Source organism: Oncorhynchus mykiss, chromosome 26 (genome assembly GCF_057628025.1).
Source record: "Oncorhynchus mykiss isolate SJ-2025 chromosome 26, ASM5762802v1, whole genome shotgun sequence".
Taxonomy (NCBI): Eukaryota; Metazoa; Chordata; class Actinopteri; order Salmoniformes; family Salmonidae; genus Oncorhynchus; species Oncorhynchus mykiss.
Window position 1 is genome coordinate 12,984,509 of NC_143047.1, and position 26,617 is coordinate 13,011,125.

The following is a 26,617-nucleotide window of genomic DNA, read 5'->3' on the forward strand; positions in this document are numbered from 1 at the left end:
TTTACACATCGAGAGACTGACATTTTTTCCCATTCCTCCTTGCAAAACAGCTCGAGCTCAGTGAGGTTGGATGGAGAGCATTTGTGAACAGCAGTTTTCAGTTCTTTCCACAGATTCTCGATTGGATTCAGGTCTGGACTTTGACTTGGCCATTCTAACACCTGGATATGTTTATTTTTGAACCATTCCATTGTAGATTTTGCTTTATGTTTTGGATCATTGTCTTGTTGGAAGACAAATCTCCGTCCCAGTCTCAGGTCTTTTGCAGACTCCATCAGGTTTTCTTCCAGAATGGTCCTGTATTTGGCTCCATCCATCTCCCCATCAATTTTAACCATCTTCCCTGTCCCTGCTGAAGAAAAGCAGGCCCAAACCATGATGCTGCCACCACCATGTTTGACAGTGGGGATGGTGTGTTCAGCTGTGTTGCTTTTACGCCAAACATAACGTTTTGCATTGTTGCCAAAAAGTTTGATTTTGGTTTCATCTGACCAGAGCACCTTCTTCCACATGTTTGGTGTGTCTCCCAGGTGGCTTGTGGCAAACTTTAAACAACACTTTTTATGGATATCTTTAAGAAATGGCTTTCTTCTTGCCACTCTTCCATAAAGGCCAGATTTGTGCAATATACGACTGATTGTTGTCCTATGGACAGAGTCTCCCACCTCAGCTGTAGATCTCTGCAGTTCATCCAGAGTGATCATGGGCCTCTTGGCTGCATCTCTGATCAGTCTTCTCCTTGTATGAGCTGAAAGTTTAGAGGGAAGGCCAGGTCTTGGTAGATTTGCAGTGGTCTGATACTCCTTCCATTTCAATATTATCGCTTGCACAGTGCTCCTTGGGATGTTTAAAGCTTGGGAAATATTTTTGTATCCAAATCCGGCTTTAAACTTCTTCACAACTGTATCTCGGACCTGCCTGGTGTGTTCCTTGTTCTTCATTATGCTCTCTGCGCTTTTGACGGACCTCTGAGACTATCACAGTGCAGGTGCATTTATACGGAGACTTGATTACACACAGGTGGATTGTATTTATCATCATTAGTCATTTAGGTCAACATTGGATCATTCAGAGATCCTCACTGAACTTCTGGAGAGAGTTTGCTGCACTGAAAGTAAAGGGGCTGAATAATTTTGCACGCCCAATTTTTCAGTTTTTGATTTGTTAAAAAAGTTTGAAATATCCAATAAATGTCGTTCCACTTCATGATTGTGTCCCACTTGTTGTTGATTCTTCACAAAAAAATATAAAACTGTATCTTTATGTTTGAAGCCTGAAATGTGGCAAAAGGTCGCAAAGTTCAAGGGGGCCGAATACTTTCGCAAGGCACTGTATATATGTGTATCACCCACTCACAGTAATACCATACACGCCGCACACAGACATCCTCCTTCAAACTGACATTTGTCAATTGAAACGTGACTTATCATGCAGCACTCGTACCTTAGGACAGACTCTGATGTAAGCGGACTTCTCATCAGTGTACTTCTCCAGTCTGCGTGGTCCTTTACTGGACGACTTCTTAAACACCAGCCAGCAGCGACGGTAAATCTCAACACAAAAACAACAGTTAACATACTGCAACCAGCCACCCAACAGCAAGTCAATTTGGACCATATACACCCCATTTCAAGCATAACGATTTACAATCTTTTGCTATCAAGAGCAGGCACACAATGGTTGTCTCTGGTTTACCTGATCAATTAACCAGGAAGCGTTAGAAGAAAATCAAAATAGCATTTAGTGATTAGCAATGAGTGAAAGAGAGACACAGAGAGAATGAGAGAGAACGAGACAGGTAGAAAATGAGAAGGAGCGCTCCGGGTCCTTGTCATCAGTCAAACTCTGTTTATGCAAGACAATTCTATTATACATATGATATTGAGTTAAGAGGCAGACAAAGACACAAACTCTCCTGACGGAATAATGAGAAATCCATCGCAGTAATGCAAACAGGCACACACACACACACACACACACACACACACACACATACATACACACGCACACATGCACACACGCACACACGCACACACACACACACACACACACAAATAAGATAGCTACTGCTTTAGTGGCATTTATCCCCCTTATCTGTTATAAAAGGCAGGGCCTTTATTTGATTGATGTTCCACTGTCCTTCTAAAGCAAACCTCCTGTTGCCAGGGCAACCTCAGGACCTGCACCGTACAGTACGGAACGGCCAGCCATCCCTAAGCCAATCCCCACATTCCGCTTTCCCTAACCCATTATCACATCCCTGTTGATTAGCTAGGGGCCACAGAGCCAGTGAAATCCCTTAGTGCACTGACTTAGTATAATGAATACAAAGACCCTGAACTGAGTGACAATGTCTCACTGCTGTAGACAGACATACACCGGTGTCACTGGGACAGAGATAACAAGACCAATTAAATATGCAATTGTATTTATCGAGAGATTAAACAAGAGCGCCATCAACAAAGGCACACCGTAATGTGAGCGTGCTCAAATGGAGACATGGTGAAAGGAAAAAGCGTTGCTCTGATGTGTCGTTTTTTAAATTGGTGACAATGAGTTTGAACCTTGAGGAGAGAGGGAGCCTTCAAAAAGATGGCCTCGGCTCCTCTATCGCCGTTTGCCTGTCTGATCCTGGCGTCAGCGGGATGAAAACGCTACCTTCAGTGGGATAGCTGACGGCGTGTTGAGAGCAGGTGCTCACCAGTCCATTATGTCTTAACGATATTAAGCTGTTCAATGGAGAGTTACTTCTGTGTATCTGCCATCTAGCTCCTGATTCTCCCCAATGTTATCCCAAACCAATTGGCTCAGTGCTTCATTGGACCTGTGTGCGTGTGTGTGTTGGCAATCTTGCAGTCCACTATCGTGCCCCCCTCTGTTCTCCCCCTTCTTCCCCGCCCTCAGCTCCAGTGCTCAGAGCAATCAGGCCTTGCCAGGCAAACTGACTATGAAGCCTGGTAATTAAGCTAGTGGGTGGAGGAGCAGCGACAGAGATGAAAAAAGAAAGGGAGAGTGAAACTGAGGATATGGTAGACAGGGACAGAGGGAGAGAGAGAGAGAGAGGAGTGGGAGCTGTTAATTCTGCTCCGATACCTTGGCTCATTAAATATGAGGAAGTGATGGACGTCACATCGTTCAGAACTGAATAGTCATGTATTAGCCTACCTTGCCTCAAAAAAGAGAATTTGAAGCAATCCAAAATCTATTTCAGTGTCTCTCTGATCATACTGTTCAGCGGCAGGAACAGCCCATCCACACACACACACACACACACACACACACACTCCATCACCTCTGACGGAGCACAGCAAACCTAAGGTCACAGGTCAGCCACCTTATCCACCTCTGCTGTCACCAATTTCAAGGGTCTTTGTCCCCCAGAAGAGAGGAGCCATGCTCCCTGCCCTGTTGACCCAGGCCTAATGCATTTTAAACAGACTGACCCAGCCACGTCAAAAAGCACAGGTCCTGACAGCACCTCTACAGGGAGAATTACTCTGGCCACCACGGACAGAAAGACAGACAAAGAAAGAGCGAGAGAAAGACCTTTAGTCCTCTCCTTTATCTGTTGAAAGCAAAGGTGCCTGTAACAATGAGATTTGTGCAGATGGTCTCCCATTGTATTCAAAATGTCCCTGCTCCCATGCCATTTCTTAACAGTGAAAAGGAAGTATTTTATAGGTTACCATTGATATTCCAGGCAGGTAGACATGCTTGCATGGCTCTCTCCCCTGAGGTGGAGCTAATCCCCTGTAAACAGGCCGGGAGGTGTGAGTGAGTGAGTGAGTGAGTGAGTGAGTGAGTGAGTGAGTGAGTGAGTGAGTGAGAGCGAGAGAACCTTGCATTAGTAGGGCATGAGTAAGGAACTATCGATCTCCCCAGTGGGACCGATAAGAGAATGTGAAAAGTCAAGTCACACACTTACCGAGAGTGGGCTCAGCATTCATAAGGGTTATCAATGATCTATATCGCAGCCATTACACCCCTTTAAGAACCCTTTCAGAGAGTGATATCTGAGTTCTTCTTTAGACACACAGACAGGAACACAACAATCCAGATACAGCGTAGTGTGTAAATACATTACCCACATACCCACACACGTGAACTACATCCTGCACCACTAATGCATCTTCCCTGTACAGTCGTTCTGCTAATCCACTCAGATTGCCCTCCTCAGTCTAATTGGCTCCACCCTGGTTCTCCTCCTCATCTCTGGCTCCCGACTGCCCCAGAAGGGGCCAGAGGCAGTTAGCCTACATTAATCCCCCCTAGCTCCCAGGAGATCCTGCCTGTCACAGCAGCCCAATTGGGACGAGCCCCACCCCGGCCTGATCCCAGGATTAACCGGCTAATAACGGTAACAGGTTGACACCAGGCTGATGTCCAGCTTATTATACCACACACACACACACACACACACACACACACACACACACACACACACACTGTGTGGTTCAGAATATGAGAAATGTGCAGGTCTGAATAGAAAATTAATGGGAATGATTGGCACCATCTTATTCAAAACGAATTCCCCTAAATTCACTTAGAAATCTGAATGGGAAACATAAATCAGCATCCAAACGTTCTAAGCTGATCCCATTGGAAGCTCACCATGACTGGCTCCTCAGGGGGGCTGGCTCAGGTAGAGAAATAAGAACGGGGGATGAAAAAGGAGAGAGACGGGAATAGAGGAGAGAGATAGACGAGAGAGATAGATCTGTCACTGCAGCTGTGGGAACGGGCTCAGAGAGGCAGGGGGATTGTGAGGTGAAGGGAGTCTGCTTGATTCTCAAAGTGAGCCATTTGATTTCTGATGCTTGTTATTTTCAACATCATTCTCCCTCCCATCAAAACAGTAGTTTGACCTAACGCCATTAGGATTGCCTGAACTTGAGAAAACAACGTTCGGAGGTTTCGCTTGCAATTTTCCCCAACCGCTGCCAGATACAAGTGGTGAGGAAACAAAACCACAGATCCGTCGTGTGTCAGTGTAATATCTAGCTAGAGGCAATCTACGCATCATACAGTCGGCTCTGTTTATACAGTGGAAAGTCACAGGATCATACTGACATTCCTAGACTAGACAAACGGTGGTAGGTCAAAACCAGGAGAGATCAGGACAAAGATACCGAGCTGTTATTCCAGAAGGTTCTGCCCAGTCTGAGTGAGTCGGAGTCAGTCAATCAGTTCAAATCAGCCCTCTCTCTCTTCAGGTGGGATTAAAGATTTAACACGTCCTCGCTGACATTGTGTTTACCTAAACCAGATCTCCTCAGACCTTCTCCATCCTCCCTGATCAACCTTGGCTCGTCTGTTGATTCACCAGTAAAGTGTCTCATGATGTTCCTCCCGGCCTGCTTATAAAACAGGACACAGTCAAGTGGGATGGCTGCGAAGCAATTAGGGCCGTTCCTCCACCGAGCCTAGAAGAGGCGAGGAGAAGCCAGCTAGTACAGCGCCAACGGAAGCAGAATGCTAAACAGCCTGTTATTAGTCTGATTGGACTGCTGCAATTTAACTGACACACAGCAGGAGGGAGAGGCTGAAAGGGAAAGGTATAGTGAGGAGATGAGGGAGAAAGAGAGAGAGTTAATTAGCCTGCCCAGATGACTGGGGAAGTCAAGGGTCTTCTGGGGAGAGTGAAAGTGAGAGCTGGAGGGGAGGAGGAATAGCGGATAGGGGGGAAGGAGAGAGGAGGGTTGAGGACAGAGCAAAGAAGAGCAGTGGTCTGGAACAGCTCTTATAGGCTATGGAGGAGAGACCGAGATGGTGAGGCCAGCTGTCCAGCCTTACTAGGCCAGCGTGGCAGTAGACTGGCAGGGTTTTGGCAGGAGAGGAAGGTGACTGACTGGGTACACATTTGACAGGGAAAAAAACGGCAGATTTTTTAAGGAATATCTACATAGGTGTACAGAGGCCCATCATCAGCAACCATCACTCCTGTGTTCCAATGTCACATTGTGTTAACTCATCCAATATTATCATTTTAAAAAGGTTACTTGATCATTAGAAAACCCTGTTGCAATTATGTTAGCACAGCTGAAAACTATTGTTCTGATTAAAGAAGCAATAAAAATGGACTTCTTTAGACTAGTTGAGTATCTGGAGCATCAGCATTTGTGGGTTCGATTACAGGCTCAAAATGGCCAGAAACAAAGACTTTCTTCTGAAACTCGTCAGTCTATTCTTGTTCTGAGAAATTAAGGCTATTCCATGCGAGAAATTGCCAAGAAACTGAAGATCTGGTACAACACTGTGTACTACTCCCTTCACAGAACAGCACAAACTGGCCTCTAACCAGAATAGAAAAAGGAGTGGGAGGCCCCGGTGCATAACTGAGCAAGAGGACAAATACATTAGAGTGTCTAGTTTGAGAAACAGACTCCTCACAAGTCCTCAACCTGCAGCTTCATTAAATAGTACCCGCAAAGCACCAGTCTCAACGTCAACAGTGAAGAGGCGACTCTGGGATGCTGGCCTAGGCTGCAGCAGATAGCTATCAGACAGCTTCTGGGTGCTATACTATCACACCCAGGTCCAGCGCTCCTCTGGGACCATCAGCTGTCAATCACAGCCCTTTACCATGCCCTCCTCTCACTGACACACAGAAGAACATTCAGCAAACACAGCGGAATGTTATCCCCAAAAACCACAGGGCTTTATAAAATTTAAACTCCAACTACAATATCAGGGAATTGTTTCAGAGATGAAAGCCAGAACACCAACTGGACCATAGTCTTTAGAAGTCTTTAAAATCAGGCTAGCTGTGGTGTCAGAGAGACATGGCCAGTTGGGCGGCTGTCCATTGAAGCTAGCGTTAAAACTTCTAACAGAACACAGGCTTGGTTTCAACTGCTAATGCGGACTCACACATTTACATAGCAGAACTCGAGGATAAGCAGGAACACGGCTGTAAATAGCAATTGTGCCACATATGCGGGAGTTTATGGCATTGTGTTGTTATTCCGCACAAATTCATTATACAGAACACCTGGGGGGGAAATCGACTTAAACAATGACAGAGTGAAGGCCTCTGATTTCACTTTGTGTGCTCACTGCAAGGAGATGCAGCGAGGAGGAGAAGAAAACACAGGGAGAGGATGAATGGCTAAAAAGAAGGAAAATAAGAGAAATAAGAGGCAGAAATGAAGGAGGAGAAAATAAGGCGTGAAAAATCACGCCGTGACAAGATTCCAGAGAAAGACAGCGAGAGAGAGACAGCGAGAGAGAGAGACAGCGAAGGAGAGAGACAGCGAAAGAGAGACAGACAGAAAGAACTGGGCCCTGACAGTAAATCTCAGTAAGACAAAAATAAAGGTGTTCCAAAAAAGGACCACAAATACAAATTTCCGGACCACAAATACAAATTCCATCTAGACACCGTTGCCCTAGAGCACACAAAAAACTATTCGCACCTCAGCCTAAACATCAGTGCCACAGGTAACTTCCACAAAGCTGTGAACGAGCTGAGACAAGGCAAGAAGGGCTTTCTATTCCATCAAAAGGAACATAAAATTCTACATACCAATTAGGATCTGGTTAAAAATACTTGAATCAGTTATAGAACCCATTGCCCTTTATGGTTGTGAGGTCTGGGGTCCGCTCATCATGCAAGAATTGACTAAATGGGACAAACAGCAAATTGAGACTGCATGCAAAAATATCCGATACCCGCTAACTATCGAAATCCAGAAAAAAAACATTAAATTCTACAACCAGGAAGTGATTCCCAAACCTTCCATAACAAAGCCATCACCTACAGAGAAATTAACCTGAAGAAGATTCCCCTAAGCAAGCTGGTCCTGGGGCTCTGTTGACAAACACAAACAGACCCCACAGAGCCGCAGGACAGCAACACAATTAGACCCAGCCAAATCATGAGAAAACAAAAAGATAATTACTCGACACATTGGAAAGAATTAACAACAAAAAAACTGAGCAAACTAGAATGCTATTTGGCCCTAAACAGAGAGTACACAGCGGAAGAATACCTTACCACTGTGACTGACCCAAACTGAAGGAAAGCTTTGACTATGTACAGACTCAGTGAGCATAGCCTTGCTATTGAGAAAGGCCGTCATAGCCTGTCTTCTCTTGAAAGCCAGGTCTGCCTATGTGCACACTGCCCACAAAAAATTAGGTGGAAACTGAGCTGCACTTCCTAACCTCCTGCCAAATGTTTGACCATATTAGAGACGCATATTTTCCTTGGATTACACAGATCCACAAAGAATTTGAAAACTCAATTTTGATAAACTCCAATATCTACTGGGTGCCATCACAGCAACAAGATTTATGACCTGTTGCCACAAGAAAATGGCAACCAGTGAAGAACAAACAGCATTGCAAATACAATCCGTACAGTATGTACAGTGGCTTGCGAAAATATTCACCCCGCTTGGCATTTTATTGCCTTACAACCTGGAATAAAAATAATTTGGGGGGGGGGTTTGTATGATTTGATTTACACAACATGGCTACCATTTTTAATGGTGCAAAATATTTTCTTGTGAAACAAACAAAAAATAAGACAAAAAAATGAAAACTTGAGCTATTCACCCCCCCCCCCCCCCCCCCCCCTCTCTTGGGGTATGTGTCTATAAGCTTGGCACATGTAGCCACTGGGATTTTTGCACATTCTTCAAGGCAAAACTGCTCCAGCTCCTTCAAGTTGGATAGGTTCTGCTAGTGTACAGCAATATTTTAGTCATACCACAGATTCTCAATTAGATTGAGGTGTGGGCTTTGACTAGGCTATTCCAAGACATTTAAATGTTTCCCCTTAAACCACTGGAGTGTTGCTTTAGCAGTATGCTTAGGGTTATTGTCCTGCTGGAAGGTGAACCTCCGTCCAGAGTCTCAAATCTCTTAAAGACTGAAACAGGTTTCCCTCAAGAATAACCCCTGTATTTAGCACCCTCCATCATTCCTTCAATTCTAACCAGTTTCCCAGTCCCTGCTGATGAAAAACATCCCCACAGCATGATGCTGCCATCACCATGCTTCACTGTAGAGATGGTGTTCTCGGGGTGATGAGAGGTGTTGGGTTTGCGCCAGACATAGCATTTGCCTTGATGGCCAAAAAGCTACATTTTAGTCTCATCTGACCAGAGTACCTTCTTCCATATGTTTGGGGAGTCTCCCACATGCCATTTGGCGAACACCAAACGTGTTTGCTTATGTTTTTCTTTAAGCAATAGCTTTTTCTGGCCACTCTTCCGTAAAACCCAGCTCTGTGGAGTTTTGCAGCTCCTTCAGGGTTATCTTCGGTCTCTTTGATGCCTCTCTGATTAACGCCCTCCTTGCCTGGTCCGTGAATTTTGGTGGGCGGCCCTCTCTTGGCAGGTTTGTTGTGGTGCCATATTATTTCCATTTTTTAATAATGGATTTAATGGCGCTCTGTGGGATGTTCAAAGTTTCCGATATTCTTTTATAACCCAACCCTGAACTGTACTTCTCCACAACTTTGTCCCTGACCTGTTTGGAGAGCTCCTTGGTCTTCATGGTGCTTGCTTGGTGGTGCCCCTTGATTAGTGGTGTTGCAGACTCTGGGGCCTTTCAGAACCGGTGTATATATACTGAGATCATGTGACAGATCAAGTGACACTTAAATAAAGTCCACCTGTGTGCAATCAAACTAATTGTGTGACTTCTGAAGGTAATTGGTTGCACCAGATCTTATTTAGGGGCTTCCTAGCAAAGGGGGGGAATACATATGAACGCACCACTTTTATGTTGGTTTATTTTTTTTCATTTCACTTCACCAATTTGGACTATTTTGTATATGTCCATTACATGGAACCCAAATAAAAATCAAATGTAAATTACAGGTTGTAATACAACAAAATAGGAAAAACACCAAGGGGGATGAACACTTTTGCAAGGCGCTGTATGTTTATTTACTTTCCGTTTTGTACTTTAACTATTTTCAGAGCGTTACAACACTGTACATAGACATAATATGACATTTGAAATGTCTTTATTATTTTGGAACTTCTGTGAGTGTAATGTTTACTGTTAATTTTTATTGTTTATTTCACTTTTGTTTATTATCTACTTCACTTGCATTGGCAATGTTAACATATCCTTCCCATTCCAATAAAGCCCTAAAATTGAATTGAAATTGAATTGAGAGAGAGACAGTGAGAGACAGACAGTGAGAGACAGACAGAGAGAGACAGAGAGAGACAGACAGACAAAGAGAGACAGACAGAGAGAGAGAGAGAGAGAGAGAGAGAGAGAGAGAGAGAGAATTTGAGTTTTTATAAAACCTTTATTTTTTACTCAAGTGTTAACATAAAAAATGACACACTGCCTTTTCAGAAATGAAATAACAAATGTAATTCCTAAACAAAAATAAATACATAACATATACATTCAACTTATTTCAGCAGCAAAAAATAATTTCCCCTCCTCTACAAAACAAAGCGCTCCTTCGTAGGCCCACTTCTCCTCAAATAATAGGAGATCTTTTACAGCTGAAAAGAACTCAAAATCTACTTTTATTCTTGCTTTCACTAAACCTTTAAAAACACATCTTACATCCTGCCCATATCCCGTTTCTATCTTATGTTTCCTACTCAGAAAAATGGACATCTTAGCTTGTCCCAAAATAAAATTTAACATTTGACATTTTCTTTTCTGTTGTTTACTATATTGAAACCCCAAAATAAAAACAGTGTTATTGAAAAACTCCCCTACAGCTTTAAACAAAGATTCCAGCATTTCCAATAGAGGTTTTATCCTCTCACACTCCATAAAACAGTGAAAAATGGTTTCTCTTATATTACAAAAAGGACATCCATCTCTAACATCTGAGTTAATAACAGATACAAAAGCATTAACTGCAATGATGCCATGTAAAACCCTCCATTGCATATCACCAGTACCCTTTTGTAACGGTGGTTTGTACAGTGCTCTCCATGCTGGCTTTACCTTGTCATCAATGCCCAATTTTACCCTCCATGGAGTATCTTTTCTATTTTTCAATTTATCTTTATTCAACACCTTGACACACCCCCTATACAATTCCTTCCCATTCACCTCATCCAAACCCACCTCCTCCAACCCTCTCAAATCCAGCAATAACGCCTTTCTTTCTGACTCTGGGATATTTGGTGTAATCCCTAGTTTTGGAAATGAGACGTCTTCATCTTGCACCTTCTTCTTGTGGCTACTAAGCATACCCCATTCTTCCGCTGACAGAGCCTTCCTACAGCTCCCCAGCATTTGTCCGACAATCCTTTCCGACCTCATCCCCAAATGTTCTGCCACCCGTCTTCCATCCATTAAGGCGGGCCCAGCCATGGCCATTAACTGTCTTAAGGTGATGATTTTCCCCTTCACCAGAATCTTGGAGAAATGTGGAACAGCTGCAGTTGTACAATCCAGTCTTACCCCATACACCAGAGGTTCCTCCAACAGCCAATGCACTGACTCCGCTGAAGTTCTTCTGGACACCTTCATTACGCTCCACACTCTGAGAAGGCCTCTGTAAAACGGAGGTACTCCCTCCCTAGAAATCTGGCTACTATCAACCAGAAATAAAGCCTTCTTTAAACCTAATCCTCCAACCCGCTGTAATATAAGACCTGCCACCCTTCTCCACACCACATTTTCCGGTCCATAAAGCAACCTTTGAATAAACTGAAACCGGAAAGCAGCAGCCCTACTAGCAAGATGTACAATACCTTGTCCCCCCTCCTCTTTTGACAAATACAAAACACTTTGTGGAACCCAGTGATATTTATCCCAAAAGAAATCCACAATAATTGCCTGTATCTTAGCCAGAAGGCCAGATGGTGGTTCTAAAACTGACAACCGATGCCACAGTGCAGAGGCAATCACATTGTTAACTATAATAGTGCGCCCCCTATATGACATACGAGATAGTAACCAACGCCATCTCCTCATCCTCCCTTCCACCATTTCAACCACCCCACTCCAATTTTTTTCCATAGTCCCCTCATCTCCTAGGTACACTCCAATATACTTAAAACCTCCCTTACACCATTCTAGCCCCCCTGGCAAAGCCATGATCCCTCCAGACCATTCTCCAATCTGTAAAGCACAACTCTTTTCCCAATTTACCTTTGCAGAGGATATTCCCCTAAAACGATCAACCATTAGACTCAAACTATCCACCTCCGCTTGATTTTTCACTAGTACAACTACATCATCAGCATAGGCTGAAAGACGAATAGGAGGAATATCCTCTGAAAGGCACACCCCTGCAATGCGACTTCTAATGCTATTTAGTAGTGGCTCTATAGCGATAGCATATAACATCCCAGACATAGAACATCCTTGGCTAATACCACTACACACTTTAAAAGGAGCACTCAAACCACCGTTAACTTTCAATACACTTTCAATGTCACCATATATCACCTTTATCATGGCAATAAAACCAGAGCTGAACCCAAACGCCTCAAACGTGTGCCATAAATATTGATGTTCAACTCGGTCAAATGCCTTTTCCTGATCAATTGAAATTAGACCAGCACCCAACCCAATAGCCCTAGAGACGTCCAAAAAATCACGAATCAAAGAAATGTTATCCCCTATCTGCCTGCCAGGAACACAGTAGGACTGATCCGTATGTATGATTTGCCCCATCACCTCCCTCAGCCTGTTGGACAAAGCCTTTGACAATATTTTATAATCAGTACACAATAAAGCCACCGGACTCCAGTTCTTCACCTCCCTCAGGTCACCCTTTTTAGGCAGTAGGGTGAGGACAGCCCTTCTGCAGCTTATTGGTAGTAACCCTCCGGTTAAACTATCATTAGCTACTTCTAACCAATCCTCTCCCAACATAGCCCAAAAAGACTTAAAAAAGTCAACGGGAAGCCCATCAATGCCTGGTGCCCTTCCATTTCCATGCCTTTTAATGCAGTGTATAAATCCTGCAAAGACAATGGTTGCTCAAGCTCAACCTGAGCTTCTGCAGGCACCTTTGGGAGCCCATCAAAGAACTGCTGTGTCACTGTTTTGTCCTCTTTGTACTCACACTTGTAGAGCTCAGCATAGAACTCTACTGCCCTCTTTCTAATTTCACTAGGGCTAGTGAGCTCTTGTCCAACAGCTGATTTGAGACAATGAATAATTTTTCTTTGTCCATTCTTTTTCTCTAAACCAAAGAAAAATTTGGATGAGGCATCCATTTCAGATATGCCCTGAAATGTACTTCTCACCAGTGCCCCCTGTGCTCTGATACCCAGCAGATCTGCCAATGCAGCTTTTCTCCTCTTGAGGGCCTGAGTATGGCCTCGATCTCCTGTGGTCTCAACCAACGTCATGAGTTCCACTATTTCAATCTCTAGGGCTTTCATTGATCTGGTGATATCCTTGGTGACATTCCTCGTGTATTGATTACAAAATTGTTGAATCTGGATTTTCCCTATATCCCACCATTGTTGAAGGGATACAAAACTGGCCTTTTGAGACCTCCACCTCTCCCAAAAAAAACTGAAACAATTCCTGAAGTGAGCATCACTCAATAAAGTTATATTAAAATGCCAGTATGCGCTTTTAGGTTTTACATCGTTAATGAACACCACCTCTGTTATTAAACAATGATCAGAAAATCCCACTGAAGTTATCACACTTGATTTACAGACCTGAGATTGATGCTCAAAAACATAAAACCTATCTAACCTGGCCATAGAGATGATGTTCTCTCTCACATGCGCCCAGGTGTACTGCCTTGTTCCTCCATGTTGACTCCGCCAAATATCACACAGTTCATTTGTTACAATAAGGCGTTTTAAAAACGTCATTGAGTCTATATGAGGTTCTTGGTGATTTCTATCTAAATCACTAACTGTGCAGTTAAAATCCCCAGCAATAAACAAATAATCTTCTTTGTTACATTTCTCAATGGTATTTGATAATGTCTCTAAAAAACATACCCTCTCAACTGTCACCACTGGGGCATATACATTTATCAGACACATATTGATGTTTTCATACCTTGCTCTAACTTTTAATAACCTCCCCTCAACTACCTCTTCAACCTCATATGACAAAGGCAAAAACCCTTTTGAGAACAAGATGACCACACCCCCACTTTTTGAGTTTTTATGACTACACACCACTGAACTCTTTCATTTTCTTTAGAATTTGCATCACTTATTACTCTTGTGACCACTTTCTTGAGTCTAGCAATTTCAGGGCTTTTCAAACCTCCCCCTGTAATTTTTGACATCAGAAACTTTGCTGATTCAATAAACAATTCACGTTCAGGGAAAAAATCAGTTACATTGTAATCCTGCATATATTTCTTCCCTTTTGTCAACTTCAGAAATTGACGTATCTTCTCGATCCCATACCTCCCTTCCACCCCATCTATCTCACTATATTGTTGTGACGCGTCAGATGACTCACTCTCGCTATCCTCCCCAGAAGAAAACCCCATCTCTACAACCTGTTCATCTTCACCTGATTTATCCATCTCTACCTTTCTCTTAGAATTAGACCCTTCACCACCCTTAAATTCTTCCTTTTACTCCTCGGTATTTTGAAAACATCCGCTTCCTTTTCCGTTATTTCAATCTCCTCTTGACCTCCAATTTCATTTTCCAGCACCACCTCAGCGACGGCAGACGCAATCTCACCTAGTGTTTCCCCTCCCTCTTTGTTCTGATCTACCACAATTGCCCCCGTATCCACAATGCCTTCCTCTCCTACTTTTCCAACCACATCTGCCCACCTTCTCTCTTCCCCTACACCTGTAGTATTTTCATCCCTTCGCTGTGGTACGTTAGTTGCACCCGCACTAAAGCTACTACCAGGCTCAGCGCGTTCATTCTCGGGACAATTATGCACCAAATGCCCCTCTCTTCCACATCCAAAACATTTCATTGATTCAGTAGATGCATAGAAGACATAATCAAATCCATCAATCTTAAAACTAAACGCTAAATTCAGTTCATCTCCTTCCTTTTTTAAAATCATATGCACTTGTCTCCTATGAGACACGACATGTTTCAACAACGGAGATTTGCATCCAAAAAGAACCTTCTTTATTGTAGATACGATTTGACCATGGCGAGATAACTCTCGCTCTAACACTTCATCTCTAACAAATGGTGGCACGTTAGAAAGCATAACTTTCTTCGCCGGATTCATAAGCGGAAATACCGGCGTCTTTGTCTCCCGCAACACAACACCCCTCTCAACTATCTTATTCACCTTTTCAATTGAATCTAAGAATATCACTACAGCGCTATTCATCCTTGAGGCTGATTTGATGCTATCATACCCAATGATAGCACCCACAGCCAAGCTACATTCTTCCACTGAACACCCAGCCGCAGCAGGAATTTTTACTCCATGCCTCCGACTAAGTTTTTCAAACTCTACACTTCCGCGAGTGGCCATTACAACCAGCCCCACCCGCTGGTTGTGCCCTCGCGAAAAACCAACCTCAAAGATCCCACCACCCCTATACGTGCTTAGTGATAGTTAAACAATATACCCTTAAAACAACTAAACTAATCAATATATATATATGTACATACCAAAACCCATTAGAGTGAAAATAAATTCCATTCGTTCTCACAATCACTCCTGCTTGACGACTCACTCCCAGCATGCACTCCGAGAGAGAGAGAGAGAGAGAGAGAGAGACCGACAGAGAGAGACCGACAGAGAGAGACCGACAGAGAGAGAGACCGACAGAGAGAGAGACCGACAGAGAGAGAGACCGACAGAGAGAGAGAACGACAGAGAGAGAGAACGACAGAGAGAGAGACCGACAGAGAGAGACCGACAGAGAGAGACCGACATAGACAGACAGACAGACAGAGAAAGTGAACAGAGAGAGAGAACATGAGAGAGGAGGGTGTAAACCAAACTCAGGTAATCCACTGCTTGGCTTCCCCGGGGAGCTATGCGTCACCGCGGTAACCCCAATCATGCTGAGTGCACACTTCCTAGTGACTCCACCACAGAGGCAAGAAGGAGATAGAAATGGAGTAGAGGAGGACATAGAGAGAGACAAGCCTAAACTACTGTGGTGGTGTTCTTCTCGGGTCAGAAACCCAAGGCCTCCTGTAATAATTACAGCCAGAGAAGAGAAGAGACGTCATGCCATGACACAGAGATAGAAAGCACTGCAGGAAGGTATGAGGTTGGGTGGAAGAGGTGGTAGAACAGTAGGTATGGTTAGGGGATAGAAGAGAGGGGTTAGCCTGATGGTCTCTTCGGGACTATCCAACAAGGCTCCAAGTCATAAATCAACATGTATGTCCACCACAATAAGAGATACTGGGCCAAAACCAGCTGAGAGAGAAACCAGTGTGTGTGTGTGTGTGTGTGTGTGTGTGTGTGTGTGTGTGTGTGTAGTCCACTGTCTCCTCTGGGTAGGTAGAGAGATACAGACATGGGTAATCTCTCCTTAGAGCTACAGTGTCTGTAACTGAGTCTGTGCATTACAGAGGACTGCCACACCACACTGACACTAAAGCCTGTATCTTTACCCCTGAGCACAGAAACACGACCGCAGGATTAAACCACTAATGCACAAACTACTTGCCTAATACTATTTTTGGTTCCAAGTGAACCCTTTCGCCACTAAAAGGTTCTACCTGGAACCATAAATGGTTCTATGGGGAAAACGAAGAAAACCATGAGAGGATCACACAGAGAACAGCCCTGCCATACAAATCTAACCCTTCTTTTACCAGGCTGTGTTCTCACCAGACAGTTTACCTTCCTCGTCTGATAAAGGCGTTTTCTCACAGAACAGGTTGAAGCCAGTTCATTATTCCACTGACACACGACGTGTCACGATCACTCCGCCTCCGTGCTATCAGTCTCCTTCTGATAACGCCTGGGCTTGACCTCAGTGTGAGGACACACCTCAGTCTGGCTTCACGCCAACACAGACAAAACAATACTTCGAAATGAGGGACACCAAAAACGAGCCGTTTAAAGGAGAATTTTCTCTGAATGAAAATCCTCTACAGTTTCGAGGAGAATCAATACAACTAAAGCAGATAAATTGTGCTCCGTAGTCGTTATGATGACTAGAAATACGGGAGGCTAAAATGTCAAATGTAAATCAGGCAGTCTGTGCCATACTGACTAATATTCATAAGTGTATAATTAAAACATTTCATTTGTGTTCATTGACATAATTCATCTGACTCATCCCCAAAATACTAATTCCAACAACCAGATGTACGTCATTCAGCACTGACTCATATGCATTACCATACTGATATGTATACTTCATGTTCATATTCATGGCTTGAAGCAGAGGTGAAGAGAAAATCAATGAATACATCAACCAACAAACTGTCACTACACTACGGAGCACAAAACAGGCCGTTATCGTCCATACTTCCTTTTCTCTTTCATGAGATACAGACAGTTAAAAGACATGCAGAAGCACACACACACACACACACACACACACACACACACACACACACACACACACACACACACACACACACACATCCCTCGCTAAGGACGGAGACTCCCAAAAGACCCCCAGTTCAGTTTGGGGCTCCACTCACCCCCAGTTTCCTGCTGCGCATGCGGACGTATCCCTGCTTGACGATGTCGTTGAAGTTGGAGGCCATCTCTGTGGGAGCTGGGACCTGCTGGGGCCTACGGAGGCTAGCATCCAGTCCTTCAGTCCTGCAGTCCAGCGCTGCACCTAACCCCCCTCCTCCCCCTCCCCCCCCCTTCTTAAGTCCTGGGGTTACCTTCTCCCTCCTCTATATCAGCCAAGTCTTCCTTTTCAGATCCTGTTGCCCTCAGACTGCCCTCACTCCTCTAATGCAGCTCGTTGTCCCCTCGTCCCTTCCTTGCAGTCCCTAAAGAAAGAGAGAAGGAGAGAGAGAGGAGAAGAAACAGGGGATCTATTATTCATTAAAGTGGCAGGAGAGAATGGTAGTGGCATGCAGACACACGGAACATTATCCTCCATTATTCATTGCTTTGGCAGACACCATTATTGAGGGCAAGTAGGTAGCATGGCTTCTGTGACACATCATTATGTATAGTGTACAGCACCGCCTCTGTCTCGGAGCTACTGGAACTACCGTTAGAACGGGCTTGGAAACAGAGCGTCTTCTGGAGACCATCCTTCCCAGTCAAGCAGGAAGAAAACAGAGTAATGAGGAGAAACTCATTTTAAGTTCAGCCAGACAGCTGTAAACCAAACGTAGACTTTATTACTTCATCATTGTTTCTAATGCTTTTCTGAAAAATCCTAAAGCTACTTCAATAACAACTGAAATCAAAAGAATGTTGGAGACACATCATGGAGACTTCTTGCGTAAATGAGCCAGATCTGTTTGACCCAGTATTGAGGATAGCCATATGTTATGCAGAGCTCTACAGTGAGGGGATGAGGTGAGGACGGTAGTTCTGATGGTATCATTGCCCCATACTCAGACATTCAAAACGCACACATGCACACGCACACACAGATTAAATTTAAGCATGCACACAGGGACACACACAGACACAGAGACAGACCCACACACACAGCACAAACTCCCTTGGGGGCATTGCAGAGTGAGACAGACAGGCAGGCAGGCAGAGTGTTTCCTGTGACCACATGATGCCATCGTCAGTGTTCTGCTCTAATGGTGCGCGGGTACGCTGTTTGTTCACCCGCACCCACCCGCAATTGCTAATATGTGAGAGGTTATAGACCTACAGTCAGTGTCCAGACTTCAGTTTCCATTTAACCCATCTGAACAGTGGGCTACAGTTCCCTTGATGTGCCATCGGCCTATTTGAAGTCCCTGTCTTGTGACTGTATAGCGCCTCACAATCACCACACATAACGTAGCATAACTGCTATCATCCTCTTTTACCACTCCACCAAATCTTTCCCAAACATACCTTTTCTGGCCCTCCCTTCTCTTCATTTTCAACTGTCCCTTTCGCAGCTTTTCTCTACTGAATTAAAACTCGGACATTGTCCTTTTTGTCTCTGTGGATCGACTTGAGCTTCTTCTGCTGTTTCCCAAATACATTTGGAGATTGGCGTGTAGGCTATTTGGCGCTTGTACAGTTAGATCCTGTGGCTTAAGCACTAATGCCAGACAGCCTAAAATAATGAAAGAAAAACCTCAATGTGACCTATAGACCTATAAACTATAAACTGCACAATAATAGAATGGATTTTGAAGGTACTGTTTTCTTTATTCAACCCACCCTTCATCCACACAATATTTAACGATCCTGAACCCGCCCGCCCTGAGGATATAACTGCGGGGACTGCGGGTTATAAGTTAACCCACACATCACTATTCTGCTCGCTGGGGCAGAACTCAGTGGGGTTCATCTTCTCCCTGAGGAACTGGCGCTAAGTCTCCCCGACTACGGTGGAACAGAGACATCCAACTTTAACAAGGACCTCATTAACCAGGACAGAGCCAGGCTAATCGCTCACAGCACTGTTGGTTTAGAGAGGTGGCTCACACACACTGGGGAGGGGGCTAACACACACACACACACACAAGATATAGAGCTAAACATCTGCAGACTGGCTCCACTGTGACCCTCTGGGACTGCTGGTGTCACCATGGCGGGTAGCCTAGCTTGCCAGTGCTATAACAACATTCTAAGAAAGTGGTAACTGGCAAAGGCCCATCGCTGGGAACAAGAATATATGTCGACTGAGGAGAGGATCCTTATGTGGATGGGATTGGCTTAATGTTAGCATAGTGGGAGTGCTTGAGACACACTTGATGTGCCATTATATCTTGGAGCACAATTGGAAAGCGATTAAATCCCATGAAAGCTATTCAGATGAGACAAATGTGCACCCCGGTGAGATAAAATCACTCTCAGGGCCATGCTTAGTTAAGCAGAGCTTCAATAGTGTACGTATGGAGGGGATTGAAGATTCCGTGGGGGATAGCACAACTCTACACATTACACATGCAGTATGACAGATGTAGTCACCTATTACAAACAACGTCCATGGTCAGCAGTGAATAACCTGGAGAACAGGGATTGTTGTTTGCAGCCAGAGGTGGGCTGGTGTGTGAGGAAGAGCAATAGAGTGCAAGAGTGCCCAGAATGGAGGATCAGCTTGTCAAAACCCAATCTAAAAATTGCCATCGATGCCATTGATTCTGATCCTGCACCGATTGATTCTGTGCTAGCCTCTACAGCGAAACGCCAGGGCCCCGTTCCAGACTCCCTCCTCTACGCCCTCTCCACCTCCCCATAACCATGGAGATGTGCTGATTTACCTCTTTTTTTTGTGTGTGTTCACGATCGATACACATCAGCAGCTTCCCCCCCCCCCCCTGAGACGGATAGTAAACGGCCCGCGGGTGATGTATCACTGAGCAACACATTAGCATTAACATGTGGGGAGAACACATTGTCCCTACAGAAACAAAGCCTTATCACGCCATGTGTCATCTTTCGAAAAACAGGACACCATTCCATTGTACTCCGCTTGTTTTACACAACGGAGCATAGGCACTAGGACAGCACAGAGCTGGGAGTGGGATTTTAGAAACAGACAGACAGTATAGTCAGTCGCTACTTTATAAATGTGTGCTTAGGATGGAGGGAACACAGGAGTGCCTGTCGGGACCCAGGTGCCGGGGATGGTAATAGGCGGATAATGAATTCAGAGATTAGCGAATCCCACTTCGCTCCTCTCCCAGCGAACGAGGAACAAACAGCTTGTTAAAGAAGGACGTGAGGTGAGACGGCGGGGGTAGCAGTGTTGAAATGAAGGCGAGGCAGGAACACCTGTTCTGGCTGTAAGTGTAGGTTGAGACAAAAGGCTGCAGACAGGCCTGTCTCTGGGAACAGAGCGACTTGATAACAGGCTGCTTTGAGGAGGGCCTTTCGGGGGTTGTCTGTTCTCAACTTTTTTAGAGAACAAGTTATATCACACAGCTGGCTGCTAAACCTCTTCTTAAAGCCCATCAGCTCCTCTCAGCCACACATTTAGGGAGGAAGCTGGAGTTGCACTGCATACAAATGACTATGAAGCACAATGTGCCAGGAGCACAAATTAAGAAGGAGAATGTTACTATGGAAAATAAGCAAAATTCAGAGGGTTAAAAAAAAAACTTTTCAGTACATCCACTGTAACCATGGGAACCTAACTGTGTTTTCCCAAAAGGCCTGTCTGCGCTATGGGAGAAGAGAGGAGACAATGTAAAGCTCCCTGACAGAGAGAGCAGAGATATGCCATGCTCGGAATAACAATAGGGAACCGTGTCTGTGAGCTTGATCTCATATCTCATTCACAATCATTAAGTCATTTAAAAAGGGGCAAATCATATCAGAAGTCAGTTGCCAACTGAATACTTGTACACATCAGTCATGCACAGCCTACTGTGACTCATCTGTGAATGTTATTTTACTAGATAGTTTTTTTCCCCATATTGTAATCTTTGAAAAAAAACGAGATGAGGCCTGATGAGCGCAGACTTGAACGTTGTGAAAATTCTGTGCAACTTCTGGCGCGTTTACTGTGAACACTGCGTTTGTACCCACTTTAAGTTACAGTTATACCAGTGGCCAAGTACGCTACCGTCGCTATTTGATCCTAATGTAGACCTACCATAAAAAAAACTATGGAGAAAATGCCGACATTCCTTGAAAAAAAAAGGGATTGAAATGAACCTGTTGCTCCTTCAGACAAGGAGGTGACTGAAAATGTTCTGTTGTTTGATGCAAGAAACCACTTCACAAAATAAATATCATTATTTTTCCCACACCATTATAATAGAGAATCAGACAAATTATGCTACCCTCTGCCTATTGGCTACTTAGCTTATCAAAGCCTGTCTCAAAATACAACACTGCCCCTTTAAGACATAAAAAAAAGCTCTTTACTTAGCAAAGAATATGAACAAATGTGCACAGGTGCACAGCTCTCGCTTTGATCTCAAAACAAGCGCATCGACTCGCAACCCCTCACGCTGTAAACACAGTCCAGCTCAGTATGGGCCGGAGTCATGCCTGTAAATGCAATAGAATCCTACTCCAATGTGCTCTGCCTAACAGAAAATCTCTTGCATACTTTGTTTAGCTTCAGGTTGTTGCATTGACAGTAGCTAATATTGCATTGATTCGAGCACAATTCACACAGTAAAGGGAAACGTTGATAGTGTTAACTAAAGGGGAAAACTAGAAAGTTGAGTGGAGTTCAATCTCATGCTTCTTTGTGCAGGCTGAAATTTATTCTGCAAGGCAGTCCCGGGGGAGCTGCGCGCCCGTGTGCAGCTTTAAGGGAACATTGAGGCCAAGTCTACTCTATGGATGTCTTGAAATGCACTTTCCTCTCTTCGCTTCTCGCCTGATGACTGGCCCTACCTGCTCCCTCTCTCCTCTCTGCGTTGTATTGTCGATGTCAGAGTTCGATACTGAGTCCACTCGGCACCTGTTGCTGGAAGATGGATTGAACCACACACACAGAGCCAGCAGCTACATGGACCTCCTGACCTGTTGAGATGAGGGAGGGGTGGTAGCTAGAGGCAGGGATGTGTGTTAAACCACAGATGATCCATATATATATATATATATATATATATATATATATATATATATATATATATACTAGATACTCAAGTGGCTGCTCTAACAATGAAAATAAATGTCTTCAAAAATGCAAGGCAGTCGGGAGGAGGCAGGTGGGACCATTCCAGCCAATGAGACGGCAGTGAACAACAGGCTCAACTTCGATATAAAGTGTTTTTTTCTCAAAGTTGTCACGTGTCCTACTTCGTACACTCGTAAAAACCTAAGCATTACAAAACTTCCATTCGATCAAATAAGCAAACATGTAGCAAATAAGCTATTCATTTTTTTGTTAACCAAATTCAACTCTCGTTGTCACGCCCTGACCTTATCTTTTTTATCTTTATTATTTGGTTAGGTCAGGGTGTGACAAGGGTGGTTTGTTTCGTTTTTGTATTGTCTAGGGGGTTTTGTATGTCTAGGGGTTTTTCTAGTCTAGGTGTTTATATGTCTATGGTTGCCTAGATTGGTTCTCAATCAGAGGCAGCTGTTTATCGTTAGCCATATTCCTAGGTTATTTTGTGGGTTGTTATTCTATGTTTAGTTGCCTGTCTGCACTAGTCATATTAGCTTCACGGTTCGTTTTGTATAGTTTGTTCAGTGTTCTCTCTTTAATTAAAGAGTTATGTATTAATTTCACGCTGCACCTTGGTCTCCGCCATATGACGACCGTGACACTCGTTGACCTCCATACAAATACTCCTCGCTAGGTGCCCAGTTACTCCTCTCGCTTCGCCTCTTCCTCTCTGGTTAAACACATATCAGTGAGCCTATCAGCACACAGTACTGAACCAATCACAGACAACCGTTTAAAACAGGTCACACACTGGTAGGATATTATACAAGCCACTCACTGGAGTCTACAGTAAAGTAATAGATGTTGTACATATCAGACATCTATATTCAGAAGTCTTAGGCAGGGCAGAGAACACAGGAGAGCTGATTAGCTGGAAGGAGGAGGAGAGAATGCAGAAAGTTTGTGTTTACTGGAGGCTAAATGTGTCTAGGCAAAGAGGCCTGTGTCAGTTTGAGTCTTATGAGCGAGGGCATGTTTATTGTGATACTGCCTGAGATAGCTTGAGGCTAAGAGGCAGATTGTGTTAGAGAGCCTTGGTTAACCGGAGTCGAGAGGAATAGAGGGAGTTAGTAGCAGGACACAGAATGTAAGCGAATGTGGAAAGGGGAGGGACTACACTATCATCACGACATTGGTTGTAGTTACAAACAGACGCCTCAGCATCTGTACTCCAACAGACAGACCTTCTGTGTGTGTGTGTGCCTCCGTGCGTGCGTGCCTCCATGTGTACATGTCTGTGTGCGCACATGCATCCGTGTGTATATGAGTTAACAGATGAGCTCTGCAGAGCAGCACAGCAGCTCTCCCTGCAATGTGTACCAGTTGTCTGGTGAATCCAATCCCCGTGTCCTCTCTCTCAGCTGTGCCCATCACAGCCTAATCAAATCCCCAGAGCACCAGGTGTGCCCAGGGCAGGTTAATCTAATGCCAGGTGTGTCCATCTGAGCTGAATTAGATCATGCTACATTAGGCGCAAGACAGATCCAGATATGTCATCTTCTCTCTGGGAGCGACACGGAGGGAGGGAGACAGGGAGGGAGGAAACGAGAACAAAAAAAGAGAGTGAGACAGAAAAAGTGGTTGATTGTGTCAGGTCAATTTCATGAGCCACTTCACTTCCATTCCTTTGGAGAGGTTAGTGAGGTGAAAAGAATGGAGCATTCTAGCCATCGATCAGGTGGGGAGGGGAAGGACAGAGAGCAGATCGACTACAGTGTAATGCTATGTGTGTGTGTGTGTGTGTGTGTGTGAACACGTCTTCATAGGGTTAATAACTTCAGCTCTGTGAGTTTGACAGATTTGCTCAGATTTGCTCTGTGATGGAGAAGACAGCATCCATCTAGGGGGTGACGAAAAGATACAAGAGATTCGTGTTCCCTCTCGTTCTGACTTCCTCTGTCACCCACATGTCAATGTCACCCATCTCTCTCCTTTCACCATTGATTATACACCATGTCTCTGTTTTTACCTCTATGTCACTCAGTCTATTCTATAAATGGGACCCTTATAATAATGAGTCATCGTCACCCTCCGCAATCTGAGGGCATCATGTGACAGCCCCCCCCCCCCCTCCCCCCGAAGCAGACGGCTGTCTACCCCACAGGGGGCAACAAGCAGATGGTAAACAAGATGGCAGAGGGGGTGCCAGCCAAGAGGGAGGATCAACCAGTAAAAATACCAATGACTGTTCCATTACATGAGGGAGAAAAGATGGAAGAAAAGAAGAGAGAGAGAGAGAGAGAGAGAGAGAGAGAGAGAGAGAGAGCGAGAGAGAGAGAGAGAGAACTCAGGAGGAGGGTTGTAAATGGTAACTTCCACTTGTGAAGGTTAGTGAGTTACTGTTGTTGCTCCAGTAAGAGCCAGTGATTAAGGGCTCATCAGGCTCCGCCATCTTGATATCATTAATGGAGTCAAATGAACACCCCAGACAACTACGTCACTAAAGTCTCACAAGAGAAACTCTTTCAACCTGACAACATCTCTGTATCTCATGAGCTTTCTTCAGACTCTGTGCAGTTTTTTCAGACTACCAGTACTACTCCTTCTCCACACACGCACACACGCACACGCACACGCGCACACACGCACAAACACACACACACACAAATAAACACACACCAATTATTATTTGACACCAAAAACAGACCCCCTGGGAAGAGAGCTGGGAAAAGGCCCAGGGAACACTCCTTCCCTATGTCTACTCCCTCCATCTCTCCCCTCGCTTAATGAGGACAGACAGACTGCTGTGAAGAAGGGCTGAGGTCAGGGGAGGATGTGGGCAGGAAAAGGACAGAGAGAACAAAGATGGGGAAGATGAAGAGGAAGATAAGGTGCTCCTTGGGGTGATAGTATACAGTGACGTTACAATAATGGCTAACAAAATGCCACACCAAATTTCAGAGCTCATTTCATTCTTCTTTTCCGTCTTTGAGTCTGACACACACACCGTAAACTCTTTAAAGATGGTAGCAGAAAAGGAATGGATCAGTGTGTTGATACAGGGCTGGCGGAAATGATTGACACAGAGGATATGACAGAGACTTGACATCGAATGGCTGGTCTGGACATTGTCCTGGGACCGTTAGCCCTGCTATTCTAAGAGAAACGATGGTCGATCTGAATCAGCATGGGGTCACATAACGACCCCGGCCAAAAGCAGACCACCAGATAAACTATGGACCGGGACCTGAGCTAATTAAGTTCAGCCAATCCCGGGACATTAACACGATTGATCCCCCGCCCGTGATTAGAATCATTTCATCATTGATCAAGAATCAATTGCCACAGTCTATTTGGATTTGAACGCTGCCCTGTTTTCAAACACGTGTAATGGAACTGCCCGTGGCTGTGAGTCTGGGGGTCATTTCAGGATTCAGTGTCCAATTAATTCCCGAAGCCAGCCTGCCCTTCTGGGAACCAGAGAGCCAATGAAAGGTGGACGTGGAAGTGAGAATCGATGAATGCACATCCGTTTATTTTACGGTCTGGTATGATATCGACAGACAAATGGGAGCATGGTATTAAGTTAGGCTGGCTGCTCATTTGAGAGGAGCAGGGAATGGCAATGCAGAAATTCCAAAAAATATTGACTCAATTTTGTGGTATCAACCAATCGGTTTGACTTAACAATAACTTGAAAATGGAGTCCAAGGAGACAAACAAGCAAGGCAAGCAGTAGAAAGTCAAAAAGAGACTGCTCGCTGTGCCAAATGGTTCAGGGACAAGGACAAGGTTGCGGAGAATAGAAGTAGCCTGGGACTACGCTTCGAACGACAGTGGGGATGATAGAAAGAGAAAAAGAGAGAGGGCAAGGTGCATTCCACTCTTTTGTTACGCATTTCGTCCACTTGGCCATTTTGTGGTGAAGGACGTTTTATGGTTTCTAGAAGGGGGGGGGGGGGGGTTCTGTCGCCCTTTGTCTCCACTGTCAGCACAGAGAGAATTACCTGCAGTCGCAGCACTGACCTGGACACACTGATCAAACACGTTGAGGATAGAGAGAAAAGGGGAACA

At 44.5% G+C, this 26,617-nt stretch overlaps 1 protein-coding gene and 1 long non-coding RNA gene across 3 annotated transcripts in view; one reads left to right on the forward strand and one right to left on the reverse strand.

Moving 5' to 3' along the window:
- The window catches only part of LOC149971375 (uncharacterized), a 318,492-nt gene that overhangs the window by 137,009 nt on the left and 154,866 nt on the right, over window positions 1-26,617 (forward strand). The gene's annotated exons all lie outside the window — the stretch shown is intronic.
- Window positions 1-26,617, reverse strand: part of LOC110506388 (docking protein 4) — a 61,866-nt gene that overhangs the window by 15,597 nt on the left and 19,652 nt on the right. The window contains exons 1-3 of one of the 2 annotated variants that reach the window (XM_090222137.1): window positions 22,324-22,452; window positions 17,529-17,831; window positions 1,444-1,551 (exon numbers count right to left, since the gene is read on the reverse strand). In XM_090222137.1, coding sequence (XP_090078263.1) covers window positions 1,444-1,551; window positions 17,529-17,594 — 174 coding nt within the window. In that variant the 5' untranslated portion in view covers window positions 17,595-17,831; window positions 22,324-22,452. Of the gene's footprint in view, window positions 1-1,443; window positions 1,552-17,528; window positions 17,832-22,323; window positions 22,453-26,617 lie in introns of those variants that run through there. The other variant, XM_021585975.3, reaches the window with a different exon arrangement.